The 19,684-nt window shown below is 31.6% G+C and overlaps 1 protein-coding gene across 1 annotated transcript in view; it reads left to right on the forward strand.

The window, feature by feature from the left end:
* Nucleotides 1-19,356, forward strand: part of LOC143079167 (uncharacterized) — a 75,756-nt gene extending 56,400 nt beyond the window's left edge. Inside the window, exons 12-15 of the mRNA XM_076254398.1 lie at nucleotides 4,166-4,281; nucleotides 4,851-4,989; nucleotides 13,321-13,441; nucleotides 19,112-19,356. Coding sequence (XP_076110513.1) covers nucleotides 4,166-4,281; nucleotides 4,851-4,989; nucleotides 13,321-13,441; nucleotides 19,112-19,200 — 465 coding nt within the window. The 3' untranslated portion in view covers nucleotides 19,201-19,356. The remainder of the gene's footprint in view (nucleotides 1-4,165; nucleotides 4,282-4,850; nucleotides 4,990-13,320; nucleotides 13,442-19,111) is intronic.
* Nucleotides 19,357-19,684: the final 328 nt, after the last annotated feature.

Consider the following 19,684-nt stretch of genomic DNA (forward strand, 5'->3'; position numbering starts at 1 on the left):
TTGGGCTGTGTGATTGTCAAGTTTCTAATGAAAGGTGTCATAGTTAAAGTCATATGAAACCTCAAATTAAAAAAAAATATGCATATGTTTTTTAAAACTGAATGGATAGTTTTCATTATACAACCTTTGTACACATACTTTTTTCTGAGGAAAATTCTTTAATTTGTTCACATTTAGAAGAAGTTTACTTATTTTTAATTGCTTGTTGCTAGGAAGCAATTTGCAGACAAATTTTCCGTATGCATAGTGACCTAAGCGTGACCCTCCTCATAAAAATCCAGTCATAGCAATTCGCATAAATCTGTCATTAAAATAAACAATTACCTGATTGTATATGTTAAACACGTGCTAAATACCCATGCTTTTTGTTGATTATTTACTATAAGGTGACAATCGGTAAACTTCGGCTTCAAAACACAGCATTTAATGAGTAGCAATATTTGTTAAATCATAACAGACAGATAGAAAAAAAATTGACAATTATACGATATATTTGCGTAAAAAATGATAAAATCGTGCACAGAGGACTAAGTTTATGATATATACATACATTGGTTCAAGAATTGGATGAACATTATTTTTCACCAGTCACTCGTTTCTTATGACATTAGGGTTGCTGCATACGGTGAGAAGTCGGTGAATTATTAGACTACAGGAATAAAAGAATTAAAAAAGTGGTACATTTCTGAAAATTTGGATAAAATAAATTATTTTCTTTTAGAGAAAGTCTATGTTCACGTTTTTTACCCCACTAAGGGCATTATGTTTTTGCAAAAGATTGGGCTACATTTGTACTTTTATGAATGATATACATGATATATTAAGGTCATCATGGGTTACCTACATGACGAACAACAATAAAAAGGGGCAATATAGAATATCAAGGGAAAGTATTCCATTTAAAAAATGTGCTTCTGCAGTATATAACAATAGAAACACTATTTGTCTATGAAAACTCTCTGATCATTAGTCTAAATCTTGCTGATAGTATCTGTTAAAACATGTCTATAGAATATTTTTATGCCCCACCTACGATAGTAGAGGGGCATTATGTTTTCTGGTCTGTGCGTCCGTTCGTCCGTCTGTTCGTTCGTCCGTTCGTCCGTCTGTCCCGCTTCAGGTTAAAGTTTTTGGTTAAGGTAGTTTTTGATGAAGTTGAAGTCCAATCAACTTGAAACTTAGTACACATGTTCCTTATGATATGATCTTTCTAATTTTAAAGCCAAATTAAACTTTTGACCCCAATTTCACGGTCCACTGAACATAGAAAATGAAAGTGCATGTTTCAGGTTAAAGTTTTTGGTCAAGGTAGTTTTTGATGAAGTTGAAGTCCAATCAACTTGAAACTTAGTACACATGTTCCCTATGATATTATCTTTCTAATTTTAATGCCTAATTATATTTTTTATCCAATTTCATGGTCCATTGAACATGGAAAATGATAGTGGGAGTGGGGCATCCGTGTACTTTGGACACATTCTTGTTCTAAAATAAAATAACATACATCATTATGCTGCCTTGAGGATGTATTCTTCTGACGTATCAGTCTCATTGAAATCTTGTTCTGGAATTATTTCAAAAACATGTGATACAAGTGGAAAAAAGCAATGAATTTGAAAATTATCATAATCAAACTTAACTCTGTGAAAGAGTTGTGTATTTCCAATAAGAAGTTTTAGAGTAATAAAATTTTCAAATTTCAATACTAATCAAGCCAGTCTGTCTAGCCGAAATTTTGAGAAAAATGGGTGAGGGGTACAAAAAATTATTTCACCAGAAACATAAACATCCAATATAATTTTTATGCCCCACCTACGATAGTAGAGGGGCATTATGTTTTCTGGTCTGTGACTTCGTTCGTCCGTCCGTCTGTGCTTCCGTCCGTTCGTCCGTCCATCTGTTTTTCCGTTCAGGTTAAAGTTTTTGGTCAAGGTAGTTTTCGATGAAGCTGAAGTCCAATCAACTTGAAACTTAGTACACTTGTTGCTTATGATATGATCTTTCTAATTTTAAAGCCAAATTAGACTTTTGACCCCAATTTCATGGTCCACTGAACATAGAAAATGAAAGTGGGTGTTTCAGGTTAAAGTTTTTGGTCAAGGTAGTTTTTGATGAAGCTGAAGTCCAATCAACTTGAAACTTAGTACACTTGTTGCTTATGATATGATCTTTCTAATTTTAAAGCCAAATTAGACTTTTGACCCCAATTTCACGGTCCACAAAACATAGAAAATGAAAGTGGGAGTTTCAGGTTAAAGTTTTTGGTCAAGGTAGTTTTTGATGAAGCTGAAGTCCAATCAACTTGAAACTTAGTACACTTGTTGCTTATGATATGATCTTTCTAATTTTAAGCCAAATTAGACTTTTGACCCCAATTTCACCGTCCACTGAACATAGAAAATGAAAGTGGGAGTTTCAGGTTAAAGTTTTTGGTCAAGGTAGTTTTTGATGAAGCTGAAGTCCAATCAACTTGAAACTTAGTAAACTTGTTGCTTATGATATGATCTTTTTAATTTTAAAGCCAAATTAGACTTTTGACCCCAATTTCATGGTCCACTAAACATAGAAAATGAAAGTGGGAGTTTCAGGTTAAAGTTTTTGGTCAAGGTAGTTTTTGATAAAATTGAAGTCCAATCAACTTGAAACTTAGTACATATGTTCCCTATAGTATAATCTTTCTAATTTTAATGCCAAATTAGATTATTACCCAATTTCACGGTCCATGGAACATGGTAAAGGATAGTGCGAGTGGGGCATCCGTGTACTTTGGACACATTCTTGTTTCATTTCAAATGTCTTAGATATGTATTTTTTTCAATCATTTATAACAAAGAAGTTGAAATAATATGCATTTTGTTTTTCAAACAGAGAAAAATCACAAATTTATAAAATTGACAACATGGTAAATTTGACACGAAAAAGCATCAAAATATGATAAAACTTTCTTATACATTTATTAACACCTACCTTTTGAGTTGAATTTATTCAGATTGGTCCACCTCATCTTTATTGAGAGTATGAAAAAAAGTTAAGTTGTGGAACTGTGATTTTTTTTCACTATAATAACCCAAAAATGGGTAAAAATTGATGAAAAATGGGAAAATCATCAAAATTGGGTACTTTCAATGACCCGTAGCAAAAAAAGAAGTGCACCACCATATGAATTTTTCTTCACCAATTATTTGTTTACAGTCTTATAAACCCAAAAATCAGGTTTAGAAAAAAAGTTTAATTCTAGAAATTTTTGGCTCCTCAGAGGTGTATATTTTCCCACCGATTCATCAATTTTTTTTTGTGATGATGTTTTTTATTGCGAATCCTATCATAGTTTTCCACAGATTCACCTGCAAGTTACCTGTCCATTTAAACTTTTGTAAGTTCTATTGTCCCATCTAACAAATACAATAGCTATTAGTTTATTCAATGGGACCTTTAAATTTCTTGCAAGAGAAATCTATCACTCACTGATTAATTTACCTGAACAAAAAATTGAACTGTCAATGATGGAAATACATGTACAAATAAGTAATTATAAAACTGCATGTGATGTTGTATTTATTCAATCAATAACACATTTTCAATTTGTTTGATATAAACACTGATTTAAAAATTAGAAGTTGATTTCCGATTTTACCTATTAAAATTTGCTTTATTTTAGTCTGTTCACTAAATGATAATGTTTAAATAAAGGTCTTCATAAATGTATTCTTTATAACTGAACAACCACAAAAAACATGCAAATTCTTTGAACCATAGATATGCATGCAGTAGTTAAAAAAAATCAGAAATAAACTTTTCATAATTAAATCAGTGCTTATATTGAACAGATTGAAAATATTTTATTGAAATTGAATAAATACTGTATCACATGCAGTTTATGTGAGTTTATACATGTATTTCAATCAACAAAGAAGATTTTTTTTTGGTCAGGCAAATTAATCAATGAGTGATAGATTTCTCCTAGAAGAAATTTAAATGTCCAAGTGAATAAACTACACAGAGAACAATAGCTATTGTATTGATTGAATGGGACAGGTAAACTTGCAAAAGTTTAAATACCTTGGTCAAGAGCAGACGACTCTGTGGTAAACTTTCATTTGGTTCGCAATAAATAGGATGCAGGAACAGACTTTTTGAAATAAAATGTTTTGCTATCAAATTACAGGTATATACTACTGCTGGTGTAGAATTGGCACGAATATCAGTTTGCGATCATGACAGCACAGCAGTATATGAAAGTTTTGTTAAACCAGACAATGAAATTGTTGATTTGAACACAAGGTATCAACTGTTGAATTGTGGTTCTTTAAGTGTGTATCTTCCTCTATAATAAATAATTCAAGCTTTTAAGCTCACCTTGCCCAGTAATTGCAAATGCTTGATTAATTGTCCTTAAACTTAGAAAAAAGTCTGGACCAAATTTTAGTACAAGCATCATTAAGGATATCATTTTTAATAATTGAGTCATTAATGCCACTGCACAGTATTAAACCATTGGGGCAACTTGGCATAGTGGTAAAATTCAAGTATTAGTTCTAAATATCTTTAAAACAGTATTAGAAAAAATATGACTGTGACTAAATGTTTAAAATTTAAAGATCTTCCTAACTTACATGGAGAACAAAATTGTAAAATAACTACTGGTACATGTTATTTGATAATTTAAGTAATTGTCTATAAGATATTGATTTTATTTTCACCAAGTTAAGCATTTTTTGCATCATCTTGTAAACTTCATTTGATAAACAAAACTTAGCTAATACTACTTAACAACTACTGGAATATAAATCCTTAGTTTGATAGCATGAAGTTTGATATTTGTATAGCATTCTTTTTCTGTTTGTTATTAGATTTAGTGGCATAACAGATGAGGATTTGGAAGAAGTAACAGCATCTTTACGCGATGTGCAGGCTGTTCTTTTAAGTTTAGTTACAGACAAAACAATTTTAATGGGACATAGCCTTGAAAGTGATCTTACAGCTGTGAAGGTAAATGTTTCTCTAGATAATCTTTTAAGTGTCTGTAGTGTCCACTTTTCGGCAATGTTTTTTTCTGTACTATTCATACCTTTTTATAGTACACTTGAAAGACACTTTTTGGCCTCTGTATTTAGAATTTAAAAGGTCTGTTATTATCTATTTTAAAAAGCATCCTTCAGATGTTCCCAAGAAATGTATCAGATAGCAGTATCTTTGAACTGAGTCTTACTTATTTGCTTTAGGGCTTCAAATTTTGACTTTTATGAAAAACTTAAAAAACTACTGAAACAAACTAATTTTGAGAACTTGATCATTGGTTTATAGATATGCATCTCTGCTAGCTAAGGGTTACGATCAGTCAACTCCTCTCCACCCTTGGCAGATTAAGCCAACATTTTAAATTATAATACTGCACCATCTATCTGTAGATCAAGGCATGCCTGTTCCAACTACATCATTATTAACCCATAACACCACTTATTGCGAACCCTATGGTAGTTTTCCATAGATTCACCTGCAAGTTACCTGTCCATTTAAACTTTTGGCAGTTCTATTGTCCCATCTAACAAATACAACAGGTATTGTTCTCTGTGTAGTTTATTCACTCAGACCTTTAAATTTCTTCTAGGAGAAATATATCACTCATTGATTAATCTACCTGAGTAAAAAATTGAACTGTCAATGAAGAAAAAATACTTATACCAATACTAAGTAAGGACTCACAAAACTGCATGTGGTGTTGTATTTATTCGATACCTGGAGTAACTCGTTTTTAATGTGTTCAATATTACATTTGTAATACTGATTCAAAAATTAAAAGTTGATTTCTGATCAAATATTCAATATTTTTGTGTGTTTGATAAATAAAAAATTGAATATTATTATTTTTAAATTAAGGTCTTCATAAACATAAGTCTATAAATGAACAACAACAAAAACATGTAAATTCATTGGAAAATACTAAAAAATGTGTCTGAAATAAACTTTTTAGTATTAAACCAGATTTTATATTGAACAGATTGAAAATATATTAATGATAATATTGAATAAATACAATATTGCATACAGTTTATGTGAGTTATTAGAAGTATTTCAATAAAAAAGAAGATAACTTTTTGGTCAGGTAAATTAATCAATGAGTGATATATTTCTCCTAGAAGAAATTTAAAGGTCCCAGTGAATAAACTACACAGAGAACAATACCTGTTGTATTTGTTAGATGGGACAATAGGACTTACAAAAGTTTAAATGGACAGGTAACTTGCAGGTGAATCTATGGAAAACTAAGATAGGGTTCGCAATAAATGTGAAGGTGTAAATTGGTTGTATCTAGTGTTTACATATTCATAATTCTTATATGATTTGCATATCTATAAATACTTGAATTGGATTGGTCAATTAGAATTTTTCTCTAAGTTTACACTTCGATAAACCATGTTTCCGAAACTACTTTTGTAATCTATTGTTGCGCGATACACAAGCTTGCAGTGATCCCGGGATTTTCAGCAAATTGAGATTTAAAACCAATTGCATAACAGTATTGACTATTCTAGTGCATATATAACAACCAAAGAAATAAATTTAATGCACTTAAGCTTCGAAAATGTATAAAAATAAAATTTAATAAAATTCCGCGAAATTTCATGAAGGATTTGGCGAATTTACGTCATGGCAAAACACGACGTCATACGAATAGAAATTTTCAAGGGAAAGATTATTTCGTTACTTGTACGCTTCAAATTCGGATAACATTTAATTAAAATGAAGTTTTTGAGGTAGGTGCTATTTCATTTAAGATTCCGTTGTATTTATCGGACATTTATGGTTTTTATAAAGTCAAGTCAAGATGGCGGCGTACTCCTTAGTTACGACTTGCTTTCGATGGTAAATATATTTAGTAGCCATCAACAAAAAAAATGTTTATTAAATATCACAAATGTTTGGCTGAAGAATTATAAGGATTAAACACATTTTTTCTAGAGGTTATTGATGTGTAAACCGGGGCTCTTACTCACAAACTCAACGTAAAAGTCCTTCGGACTTTTATTCAGTTTGTGAGTTAATCGCCCCGGTTTACACATCAATAACCTCTAGAAAAAATGTGTTTAATCCTATAGTAAAGCAGGAATCGAAAATATAAACTAATGTTTACAAGACAAACATAACCAGGAACTTCAATTAGTTGATTAACAACTTAAAATTGTCACTATATATCCCCAATTTTTTGGGGGTAAAGACATTTTGCTCATTCAGCACATGGCAGTTTTTTTTATCTCATTTTCTTCATCTACACAAGATAATCTCAAAGGTGCATTTTGATTGGATGCAGTTAGTTACAACTGCAATCAATGAAAATCATTACCTCAAGGATCCCAAATTATACCTTAATCCACCAAGGATGGAGAGGAGACCTTTCAAGGAGGATATTTTGACCACATTATAACATCTCATTCTCATCCACTTCATGTTTAACAAATACTTTCTTATTCTTATGCATAATGAATTTGCATCAGGTTTTTCTTCGAAATTACATATTAGACCTTCCTCAAAATTATTATCAGGCTTTATGTGAACATGCTATATGATGTGATGCATTTTTCATCACAAATTGTGACCTAATTGTTTCATTGTGACAAAATTTAGACACAGCTAGATGACACTTTTATTTTAGTTATAAAGAATTATTTTAAGGTGTACATAGTGATCTGACCTTGATCCTATTTCATTGATCATTGTTTAGTGTTTGTTATTTTTTATAGTAAGCTATTAATATAAAATACTATCAACATAAAGTTCAATCATAATCTGATGAGTCATATTAGCGTGTGCACATTAGTTCCAAAATCAATGAAGTGGTCAGGACCAAGTGTTTCTCTCCAAAAATATAAAATGTTAAGGCCTCACTGCCTATAGCTTTTTCTCTGATTCTCTGGCAATGTAATCCTTTCTGAACCACTTGTATATATTTTTTCAATCTTCATGATGTTGTTGGTGATCTCAGAAGATGATTGGATGAATTTTGAGGTCATAAACCTTTATCAGCTCACTGGATGAATCAAAATATGCTAACAGGTGTTAATGAAATTGACAACTTCATGGAATGTGGAAGGCACTCGGAGGGGATTTTTCGTTTAACAAAATTATAAAGTTATTTTTTAATCAATAGAGAAACAGATACTTGCATAGTTATTCATGGATTATTAGGTTTATTCAATCTTGATAGTTGTATTATAAATTTTAAAGTCCTTGCTAAGACTGATTTCAATATCTCGATTGGAAAAATTAGGTAATCCACTGGTCTCAATGTAGGAATCTATATATATCTGGGGTAACAAGAGCATAAAAAGTTTAATTTCTGTTGATTTATGAGATATATATTCCATCTTTTATAAAAACTTTCAAAAATAAAGCTTATTCAGGCTTTATTCAATGCTAAACAAGATATATATCTGGATGGAAATTTGTATACCTTTATTCCATTGGAGTGGAGTTATACTGGTTTACCTCTATCAGACCTTTCTTTTATGTATTTGTCCATGACACAACTCTCGAGCATTATTCTCAGCAACTAAAATATACAGCTTCTTGATATTTGGTACCAAATTTGTATTGGTAATTTATACCCTGTAACGCATTTCAACTCCATCACTTCCTGTAGATAGACACATTTATGTTCTTCATTAAAGTAAAAAGAAATGGTTGCATTTTATCTCAGCAGCTATAAATTGTACCTTATAGATATGAAATACCAAGTCGTGATGATGATAATGGATGGTTATTTAATGTCCAGTGGTAAATTGGATGCATATTCAAAATGAGACATGATAAAAGTGATTTGAATATAGTTCCTGCTTTGTACTAGATCAGCACATGATTTTAACCGGTTTGTTCACAAGATTTTTTACATTTCTCAGGAACCTCTACCTGCACACATTATTCTGGGCCAATCAGTCTTTGCTCATACTCCTAAATGACACTTGCTTGGTGGAGATACAACCAATACTAATTTTGAAGTCTTTAGATTGCTGAAGCCAGGGTTAGAACTACGACCTCTTCATTGCCTGCAGAGGCAGATTTAGAGAGGGGCCCCGGGCCTCCTCTTCTGGGAAAATTTTGGATTATTATATAGAGAATCACCGAAGCATGACTGGAGCAGGCCCCCTCTTAGGCAGTCAGTGGGCCCCGACTTATGAAAATTTCTGGATCCGCCACTGGCCTAGCCTATTAATTTTTAAAAGTTCAAATTTTCAGGGATATTAAGTCTGGCATACATTGCAATCCATTAATTTCACTGTTTGTTTACTGTCAAAGTTTAAATAGTTATTCTTTTAAGTATTCCCCCTGACAACCAATCAGACAATAGTTTTATGCTGACAAAAGGCCTAATAGTACATTAAATGATATTTTGTTGCTAGTTGATACATTTGTCTGTTAAAATAAAACTATCATATAAGGATCTTAATATTGCTTTGTGATAAATTTATTGGTTCTCAAGAGACATGCAATATCATTGATACATGTATGGTCATAATTATAAATTAACTGTTTACAAAACTTTGAATTTTTGAAATACTTAGGCTTTTCTACCTCAGAAATAGAGTATGTTAGCTGTATTTGGCTAAACTTTTAGGAACTTTTAGTCTTCAATTCTCTTCAACTTCATACTTTATTTGGCCTTTTTATATGGAACGCCACTACTGCCTTATGTTAATAATCAGCATTATACGCAGTGTTCCCAGCATTATATGAAGTGATCACAGCATTATATGTAGTGCTCACAACATTATATGAAGTGATCACAGCATTATATGCAGTGCTCACAGCATTATATGCAGTGTTCACAACATTATATGAAGTGCTCACAACATTATATTAAGTGCTCACAACATTATATTAAGTGCTCACAACATTATATTAAGTGTTCACAACATTATACGTTTGTTGTTGTATGATGAGATTGATGTATGATGAGATTTATGAATGATGAGATCATTCGGTAAACTTCGTTTTTTAGCGGAGATTACCGAATCCATAGTTGGTAAATAACGGTAATGCCCAGCAAACAAATTTAAAAAGTTATTAAAATCATGTTATCATAAGGTAGCATACAATATTTAAAACTGATTGAAATAAGTAAGGAAAAGATGAAACTGAGAGGTGAATGATTGAAGTAGTTCTGTTCGTCGTAAGAAATACGAATGGCAAAATTTAAGTTAAATAATAAAAAGTTTATTTAATGAAATAGCGAAGGAAAATTTGTATGATATATTCTCGAGTTCATTTCCTACTGAAGAAATTTAGCAAGGTGCCACTTTATAGTCCGTACTCAGTTTTAAAAAGCTTAATTACCTTTTAAATAAAACAGTCAGCTTTCTATAACACATAGGTGCAATATTACGCTAGCTTATATATGTCATGATAGAGTCATTTTTGGCATCAATTTTCAGAATTTTGCATTTTTACATGTATAAGTATCTAACAGATATGGAAAATGCAGTTTAAAGCATTTCACTGTAGGTGTTAAACATAACTTTACATCAATTATTCCATTTTTTTACAAGCTTTTTAGCACGGCAAGTACTAAGATTGTCTTCTAAATATGATCAGCAGTCTTATATAGAAATTTAAACTTTCATAGAAAAAATTACCCTTTCAAGACCCTGTTTAACATATTCATTTAAAGTTATCATCTCTTATGAAAATTGAGTTTGTGGGGATGAATAAAACGTTTACTACGTTTGTTCGTCAGTTTGCACGGTACATATATATATAAAAGTGGTATGCTTGCCAATGAAACAACTTTCCACAAGAGACAAAATGACATCACAGAAATTTTAAACAGCTAAACGGCCACAGTACGACCTTCAACAATGAGGAAAGCCCATACCGGATAGTCAGCCGTAGAAGTCCCCGAAATGATAAACGAAAAATATTCCTAATTTATGTACAAACAAACGATTGAAAAATTAACATGTATATATAACACATTAATTAACAAACGACAACCACTGAAATAAAGGCTCCTCCTGACTTGGGACGGCCACATATATGCAAAATGTGGCGGGTTTTAACATGTTAGCGGGATGTTGGTATCCTCCCTCTAACCTGGGACAGTGGCGTAACAGAACAACATAAGAACGAACTATGAAAATCAGTTGTAAAAGGCTTGTTAGTTTTCTCGTTTGAATTGTTTTACATGGTCGTATCGGGGCCTTTTATAGCTGACTATGCGGTATGGGCTTTGCTCATTGTTGAAGGCCGTACGGTGACCTATAGTTGTTAATGTTTGTGTCATTTTGGTATTTTGTGGATAGTTGTCTCATTGGCAATCATACCACATCTTTTTTTTTATATTAACTCATTAGATTGGTACAAATATAAATACATATGATCTAACAAGAAAATAGAGTGAACGTGCATGTGGGCGGGTACTTGTATATTCCAATAAAAAGACTGATCTGAGAGTATATATAACTAATATAGTACCATGCTGTTGATTAAAAATAACATCACTCCAGACCCTTTTGTTTTCCACATAATTAATATTGCCAATAATTAAGAAGTTCGGGGTCGAATAGATACCAATAATATATTCACCTGTTAACTATTACATTATCTGTACGTTCCGCATCTGACAGGAGTACCACGCAACGCTGTATTTAAGATTTTGATATATACACGGGTCGTAATCACAGGGTTGAATTCAATCATTGTCACATTGTTCCCGATTGTAGTACTTTTAAAATCAGTATGACTTTCTAAGATGACAATACGAATAATAAAAATCTGGACTTACAATAATGCGTATAGGTACAACATGTACAGTTTTCAATTTGTTAGACGTAAAACAGCGAATCAAAGATTCAATTTTATTCATAACTCATAAAGGACAAAACTGTTGATTAAAAAATACTCCTTTCCAGAGACTTTTGTTTTCCAAACAAAATCAATAATACCAATATTAAATTGACAAGTTCCAGGTCGACGGATTCAAACAGAAAGATGTTAAAAGCAGAAAAAACTTCATCTTACAATCGGCATGACTTTATCAGATGACAATACCAATACTCAAATAAGGCTTACGCATTGTTTTTTTCTTTAATTCAGTCACAGACCCGCGATATCACGGATGTGTTCTAGTAAATATATATACATATTAATTTGTGAATATGGTGAAACTAATCCTCAAAATAAGTTTAAAATGCCCTGGTGTGGAATAAACTTGGGTTAAATTGATCATACTTCTTAATTTACTTATTTCAATCCGTTTTAAATATTGGATACTGCCTTAAATGATCACATATATAATAATAACTGTTTAAATTTGTTTGCTGGGCATTGATTTACCGTAATTTACCAATTATGGATTCGGTAATTTCCGCTAAAAACGAAGTTTACCGAATGATCTCATCATTCATAAATCTCATCATACATCAATCTCATCATACAACAAAAAACGTATAATGTTGTGAACACTTAATATAATGTTGTGAGCACTTAATATAATGTTGTGAGCACTGCATATAATGCTGTGAGCACTTAATATAATGTTGTGAGCACTTAATATAATGCTGTGAGCACTTAATATAATGTTGTGAGCACTTAATATAATGTTGTGAGCACTGCATATAATGCTGTGAGCACTTAATATAATGTTGTGAGCACTTAATATAATGCTGTGAGCACTTAATATAATGTTGTGAGCACTTAATATAATGCTGTGAGCACTTAATATAATGCTGTGAGCACTGCATATAATGCTGTGATCACATCATATAATGTTGTGAGCACTACATATAATGCTGTGATCACTTCATATAATGCTGTGAACACTGCGTATAATGCTGATTATTAACATAAGGCAGTCGTGGCGTTCCATATTTTTAACTTTTTTTGTAGACGAAACAAGTGTCTGGCGTAAATACAAAAATTCATTCCTGGTATCTATGACAAGTTTATTGACAATGTGTCATCATCCCTACAATGGGTTCCGTTTATATAATTGAAAAAATATCAGGTGGCATAATGAGGAAATAATTTTGAGGAAGTAGATTCCTGAGGGTCTGGATGGGGGCGGGGGAGGGTCTGTTTTTCTGTAAAAATTTAATTTTCACCCCTTTTTTCTCTAATCTTCAAAAAATTAACCCTTTTTTTTTCTCTAATCTTCAAAAAACTAGACCACACATTTCTCTAATCTTCATGTTTTTTTGCCTGTTATCCTCTAATCTTCATTTTTTAAGGGCATTATTCTTTAATCATTTAATCCCATCCAAACCCTCATTCCTGACTAGAATGAAAATACTGAACTTTTTATACCTCATTTTAATTATTTAATTTCAGATTACACATGGCACAGTTGTGGACACTTCATTAGTTTTCCCTCACAGACTTGGAAAACCATACAAGAGAGCTCTAAGAACACTCATGGCAGAATACTTACAAAAAATTATTCAGGATGATGGTAATTTACATTTTTTACAAGACATTTCAGGTTTTCCTCCTTTTTGTATCTGGTTTAGATTATATGTATTATCTGTGGTTGCACTCGAGATTCCTTTATGTTTATCAAAGTACATAAGATCTTATGTATACCGGTTGTCAACTGATTTATACACATAAGATACAATTCATGCCATTCTTAATGCTGTTGTATTATTGATATTTATCAAATGTTATGAACAACTAATTAGGGGCCCCAGTATACTAAATATATGTCCTTTAGTTTATATTACTTTTAAACTAGGATAGATAACTAGGCAAACTTGGTATCAAATAAAATGTGTAAATATGTTTTCACATACAAATTGGATGAAATTTGCAAATTTTTTAGTGTCCATGTGCACATTTTTATACGACCGCAAAAATTTTTAATTTTTCGTCGTATATTGCTAACACGTTGGCGTCGTCGTCGTCGTCCGATTAGTTTTCGCACTCTAACTTTAGTAAAAGTGAATAGAAATCTATGAAATTTTAACACAAGGTTTATAACCACAAAAGGAAGGTTGGGATTGATTTTGGGAGTTTTGGTCCCAAAATTTTAGGAATTAGGGGCCAAAAAGGGCCCAAATAAGCATTTTCTTGGTTTTCGCACTATAACTTTAGTTTAAGTAAATAGAAATCAATGAAATTTAAACACAAGGTTTATGACCACAAAAGGAAGGTTGGGATTGATTTTGGGAGTTGAGGTCTGAACAGTTTAGGAATTAGGGGCCAAAAGGGGGCCCAAGTAAGCATTATTCTTGGTTTTCGCACCATAACTTTAGTATAAGTAAATAGAAATCTTTGAAATTTAAACACAAGGTTTATGACCATAAAAGGAAGGTTGGGTTTGATTTTGGGAGTTTTGGTCCCAACAGGTTTTTAGGAATAAGGGGCCCAAAGGGTCCAAAATTGAACTTTGCTTGATATCATCAAAAATTAAATAATTGGGGTTCTTTGATATGCCGGATCTAACTGTGTATATAGATTCTTAATTTTTGGTCCCGTTTTCCAATTGGTCTACATTAAGGTCCAAAGGGTCCAAAATTAAACTTAGTTTGATTTTAACAAAAATTGAATCCTTGGGGTTCTTTGATATGCTGAATCTAAAAATGTACTTAGATTTTTGATTATTTGCCCAGTTTTCAAGTTGGTCCAAATAGGGGTCCAAAATTAAACTTTGTTTGATTTCATCAAAAATTGAATAATTGGGGTTCTTTGATATGCCAAATCTAACTGTGTATGTAAATTCTTAATTTTTAGTCCCGTTTTCAAATTGGTCTACATTAAATACCAAAGGGTTCAAAATTAAACTAAGTTTGATTTTAATAAAAATTGAATTCTTTGGCTTTTTTGATATGCTGAATTTAATCATGTACTTAGATTTTTGATTATGGGCCCAGTTTTCAAGTTGGTTCAAATCAGGATCCAAAATTATTATATTAAGTATTGTGCAATAGCAAGAAAGTTTCAATTGCACAGTATTCAGCAATAGCAAGAAATCTTCAATTGCACAGTATTGTGCAATAGCAAAAAATGTTCAATTGCACAGTATTGCGCAAAAGCAAGAAATCTTCAATTGCACAGTATTGTGCAATAGCAAATATTTTCAATTGCACAGTATTGCGCAATAGCAAGAAATATCTAATTGCACAATATTGTGCAATAGCAAGAAATTTTCAATTGATTGGAGTTATCTTTCTTTGTCCAGAATAGTAGTTGAATCAACTTAAATCATTGTTTTATACAATGCACAATGTATATTCACTTTTACTACCAACTGATAAATTAAAACACTCTTTACCATTCAGTGATAACAAGCACTTTTTGTTACATTTTAATATTTTATGATGTAGTTATTGTTGCAAACTCCATTAGAAATTTGAATTGAGATCAGTTTTGAAAAAATGGAAAGGGGGATGTGAAAAAAAAATAGTGAGGGGGGGGGGGGTTAATTTTTCTCATTTCAGATTTCATAAATAAAAAGAAAATTTCTTCAAACATTTTTTTGAGAGGATTAATATTCAACAGCATAGTGATTGCTCAAAGACAAGAAAATTATTTTAAGTTCCTTAGACCACATTCATTCTGTGTCCAAAACCTTTGCTGTGTCAACTATTTAATCACAATCCAAATTTAGAGCTGAATCCAGCTTGAATGTTGTGTCCATACTTGCCCCAACCGTTCAGGGTTCAACATATGTGGTCGTATAAAGCTGCGCCCTGCGGAGCATCTGGTTAATTCTTGTCTGAAGTTTTCACACAATTTACTTCTTTGAATCAGTTTTCCCTTAAATGCAGTTAAATGTATTGGGATTTTCAATTTATTTTCAATTTATTGCAAATAGCTGAGATTTGTGTTGAAATCAAATGAAAAATATTCCCATGTTATTGATCTGCCAGGGCACCAAATTGTATTTCATAAAAAAATCTATATTGTAACCTGTAAAGGAACTCACTTACATATGATCCAAAAGATAAGAAGAGGCTTTGAAACCATAAGTAAGATCACATTATATATTTTTATACGACCACAAAAATTGAAATCTTTTTGGTCGTATAATAGTATCACGTTGGCGTCAGCGTCGTCGTCGTCCGATTACTTTTGGTTTTCGCACTATAACTTAAGTTTAAGTGTATAGAAATGTATGAAATTTAAACACAAGGTTTATGACCATAAAAGAAAGGTGGGGATTGATTTTGGAAGTTTTGGTCCCATCAGTTTAGGAATTAGGGGCCAAAAAGGGCCCAAATAAGCATTTTCTAGGTTTTCACACTATAACTTAAGTTTATGTAAATAGAAATCAATGATATTTTGACACAAAGTTTATGACCACAAAAGGAAGGTTGGGATTGATTTTGGGTGTTTTGGTTCCAACTGTTTAGGAATTAGGGGTAAAAAAAGGGGCCCAAATAAGCATTATTCTTGGTTTTTGCACAATAACTTTAGTATAAGTAAATAGAAATCATTGAAATTTAAACACAAGGTTTATCAACACAAAAGGAAGTTTGGGATTGATTTTGGAAGTTCAGATCCCAACAACTTTAGTATAAGTAAAAAATACAAGGATTATGACCACAAAAGGAAGGTTGGGATTGATTTTGGGAGTTTTGGTCCCAGTAGTTAAGGATTTAGGGGCCAAAAGGGTCCAAAATTAAACTTTGTTTGATTTCATCAAAAAATGAATTATTGGGGTTCTTTGATATGCCAAATCTAACCGTGTATTTAGATTCTTAATTTTTGGTCCTGTTTTCAAATTGGTCTACATTAAGGTCCAAAGGGTCCAAAATTAAACTTAGTTTGATTTGAACAAAAATTTAATTCTTGGGGTTCTTTGATATGCTGAATCTAAGCATGTACTTAGATTTTTGATTATGGGCCCAGTTTTCAAGTTGGTCCAAATCAGGGTCCAAAATTAAACTTTGTTTGATTTCAACAAAAATTGAATATATGGAGTTCTTCAATATGCTGAATCTAACCATGTATTTAGATTTTTAATATTTGGGCCCGGTTATCCAATTGGTCCACATTGAGGTCTAAAGGGTCTAAAATTGAACATGATTTGATTTCATCAAAAATTGAATTCTTGGGGTGCTATGATATGCTGAATCTAACCATGTATTTAGATTTTGGATATTGGACCATAATAGGTAAATGTCCAATTTAAAATTTTTAAGTTTAAGTTCTTAGACCGCATTCATTCTGTGTCGGAAACCTATGTTGTGTCAACTATTTAATCACAATCCAAATTCAGAGCTGTATCAAGCTTAAATGTTGTGTCCATACTTGCCCCTACTGTTCAGGGTTTGACCTCTGTGGTCGTATAAAGCTGCGCCCTGCGGAGCATCTGGTTTAAGACTACATGGCCAAATTAAAATAAATTTGGCAGGAATGATCTATGGATTGCCCTCTACAATCGATTCTAATTTGGTTTTCATCTGATAAACAGCATGACTTCAAAAATCAATCCTTGACTCTGATCGAACAATTTTCAAAATTCAATTCAAATTACAAGGTGAAATGTTTTGAAACTTTTAAGGATTGATAAAATTAAATTTATCTAAGTGTAATTTGTAACAATTTAGAGGTAATCCTAAAACATACCTAGAAAAATATTTATCTAATTAAAAAAATTATTCACTGACTTTTTCATAAAACTTGCTTTGTATAATCTTCATACCTATTCAAACCAAATGTCATTTTAAAAAAGAGGGGTCCATAAACTTGTTCTCAAGTTAAATCAGTCTGAATGATAAAAGTCAGTCGTAAAATGCATCTGTTCCTGATATGTCACAGTTGAACGTCACAAAAAATAAATTTTATGTTAACAACATCATTACCTCCCCTGTAACTGTATCGAAATTTTGACCACATTTTAAAATTCATTTCTTTGTTCAAGTGTGGTAATCCTGTTAGTAGCTGCAGTCTAGTTTATTTTTCTCTTATTGTTTAATGACAAATATAGTCAAGATAGACAAAAAAGCGGGAGGGGTTACATCTTAAACAGGAGTAACACCACTTCATATTGTACCAGTTCTAAGTCATATTATTGCGAATCCTATCATAGTTTTCCACAGATTCACCTGCAAGTTACCTGTCCATTTAAACTTTTGTAAGTTCTATTGTCCCATCTAACAAATACAATAGCTATTAGTTTATTCAATGGGACCTTTAAATTTCTTGCAAGAGAAATCTATCACTCACTGATTAATTTACCTGAACAAAAAATTGAACTGTCAATGATGGAAATACATGTACAAATAAGTAATTATAAAACTGCATGTGATGTTGTATTTATTCAATCAATAACACATTTTCAATTTGTTTGATATAAACACCGATTTAAAAATTAGAAGTTGATTTCCGATTTTACCTATTAAAATTTGCTTTATTTTAGTCTGTTCACTAAATGATAATGTTTAAATAAAGGTCTTCATAAATGTATTCTTTATAACTGAACAACCACAAAAAACATGCAAATTCTTTGAACCATAAATATGCATGCAGTAGTTAAAAAAAATCAGAAATAAACTTTTCATAATTAAATCAGTGCTTATATTGAACAGATTGAAAATATTTTATAGAAATTGAATAAATACTGTATCACATGCAGTTTATGTGAGTTTATACATGTATTTCAATCAACAAAGAAGATTTTTTTTTGGTCAGGCAAATTAATCAATGAGTGATAGATTTCTCCTAGAAGAAATTTAAATGTCCAAGTGAATAAACTACACAGAGAACAATAGCTATTGTATTGATTGAATGGGACAGGTAAACTTGCAAAAGTTTAAATACCTTGGTCAAGAGCAGACGACTCTGTGGTAAACTTTCATTTGGTTCACAATAAGAATGCATTCAATATTAATCAAAACACAAAGGTTTTTTTTGGAATTATTTGATTAAGGTGTTGAGAACCTTTGGCAACCCCACAGTTTAAATGTCTATGATAAATGTGATGTGATAAGTGGGCCTTACAGATGAATGTTCATCTATTCTATCCTAGTCAATGGGAGACCTGAGCAACCCAAGACATGTTCTGGTCCATACTGTTGTACTTCTTTTAAGCAATTTATGAGTAGATTTGCCTAGAGATCAATTTATCCATTTGTTTTAAAATGAACAAAAAATCTAAATGTTCTACTGTTTTCAGTTGGAGGACATGACAGTATGGAAGATGCAGCATCCTGTCTTGAATTGATGCATATGAAATTAAAAGAAGATGCCAGGAAAGAAAGATAAAGTTCAGTAAATGTGATTAGATTGTTCAATTCAAGTAGTGTTTTGCAGTGTAAATTAGGCTGAATTCAAACAAGTTTTGTGTATGTTGTGTACATTAATAGCTGACAAACAAGGAATAACTGAGATTATCTTTTGCACATAAAAATTTTGAGTAATGTTATGGGTACTTTAACTTCATTCATATTTATTCATTATGTGGTATTTATGTTAGAATCTTATATGACTTCAAATTTATTTTGCAGTCATACAATTAAAAAGTGCTGTATTAATCTAGTCTTTTGCAATTAATCCAGACTTAGGCCTGCTGTTTCCAGACTGACATTGTTAGCATCAACATTGGTAAAGTTTGTGATTAATCATTTTAAGAAGTACCACTAATGGTAAATCAATACTGACTGGAATAGTTGTATTGGCATATCTCATTTAATTGGGGATTATTTGACCCTTCACTTTCAGTCATTGTCCTTAAACATAGTTTACATGC

Source organism: Mytilus galloprovincialis, chromosome 1, assembly GCF_965363235.1.
Source record: "Mytilus galloprovincialis chromosome 1, xbMytGall1.hap1.1, whole genome shotgun sequence".
Taxonomy (NCBI): Eukaryota; Metazoa; Mollusca; class Bivalvia; order Mytilida; family Mytilidae; genus Mytilus; species Mytilus galloprovincialis.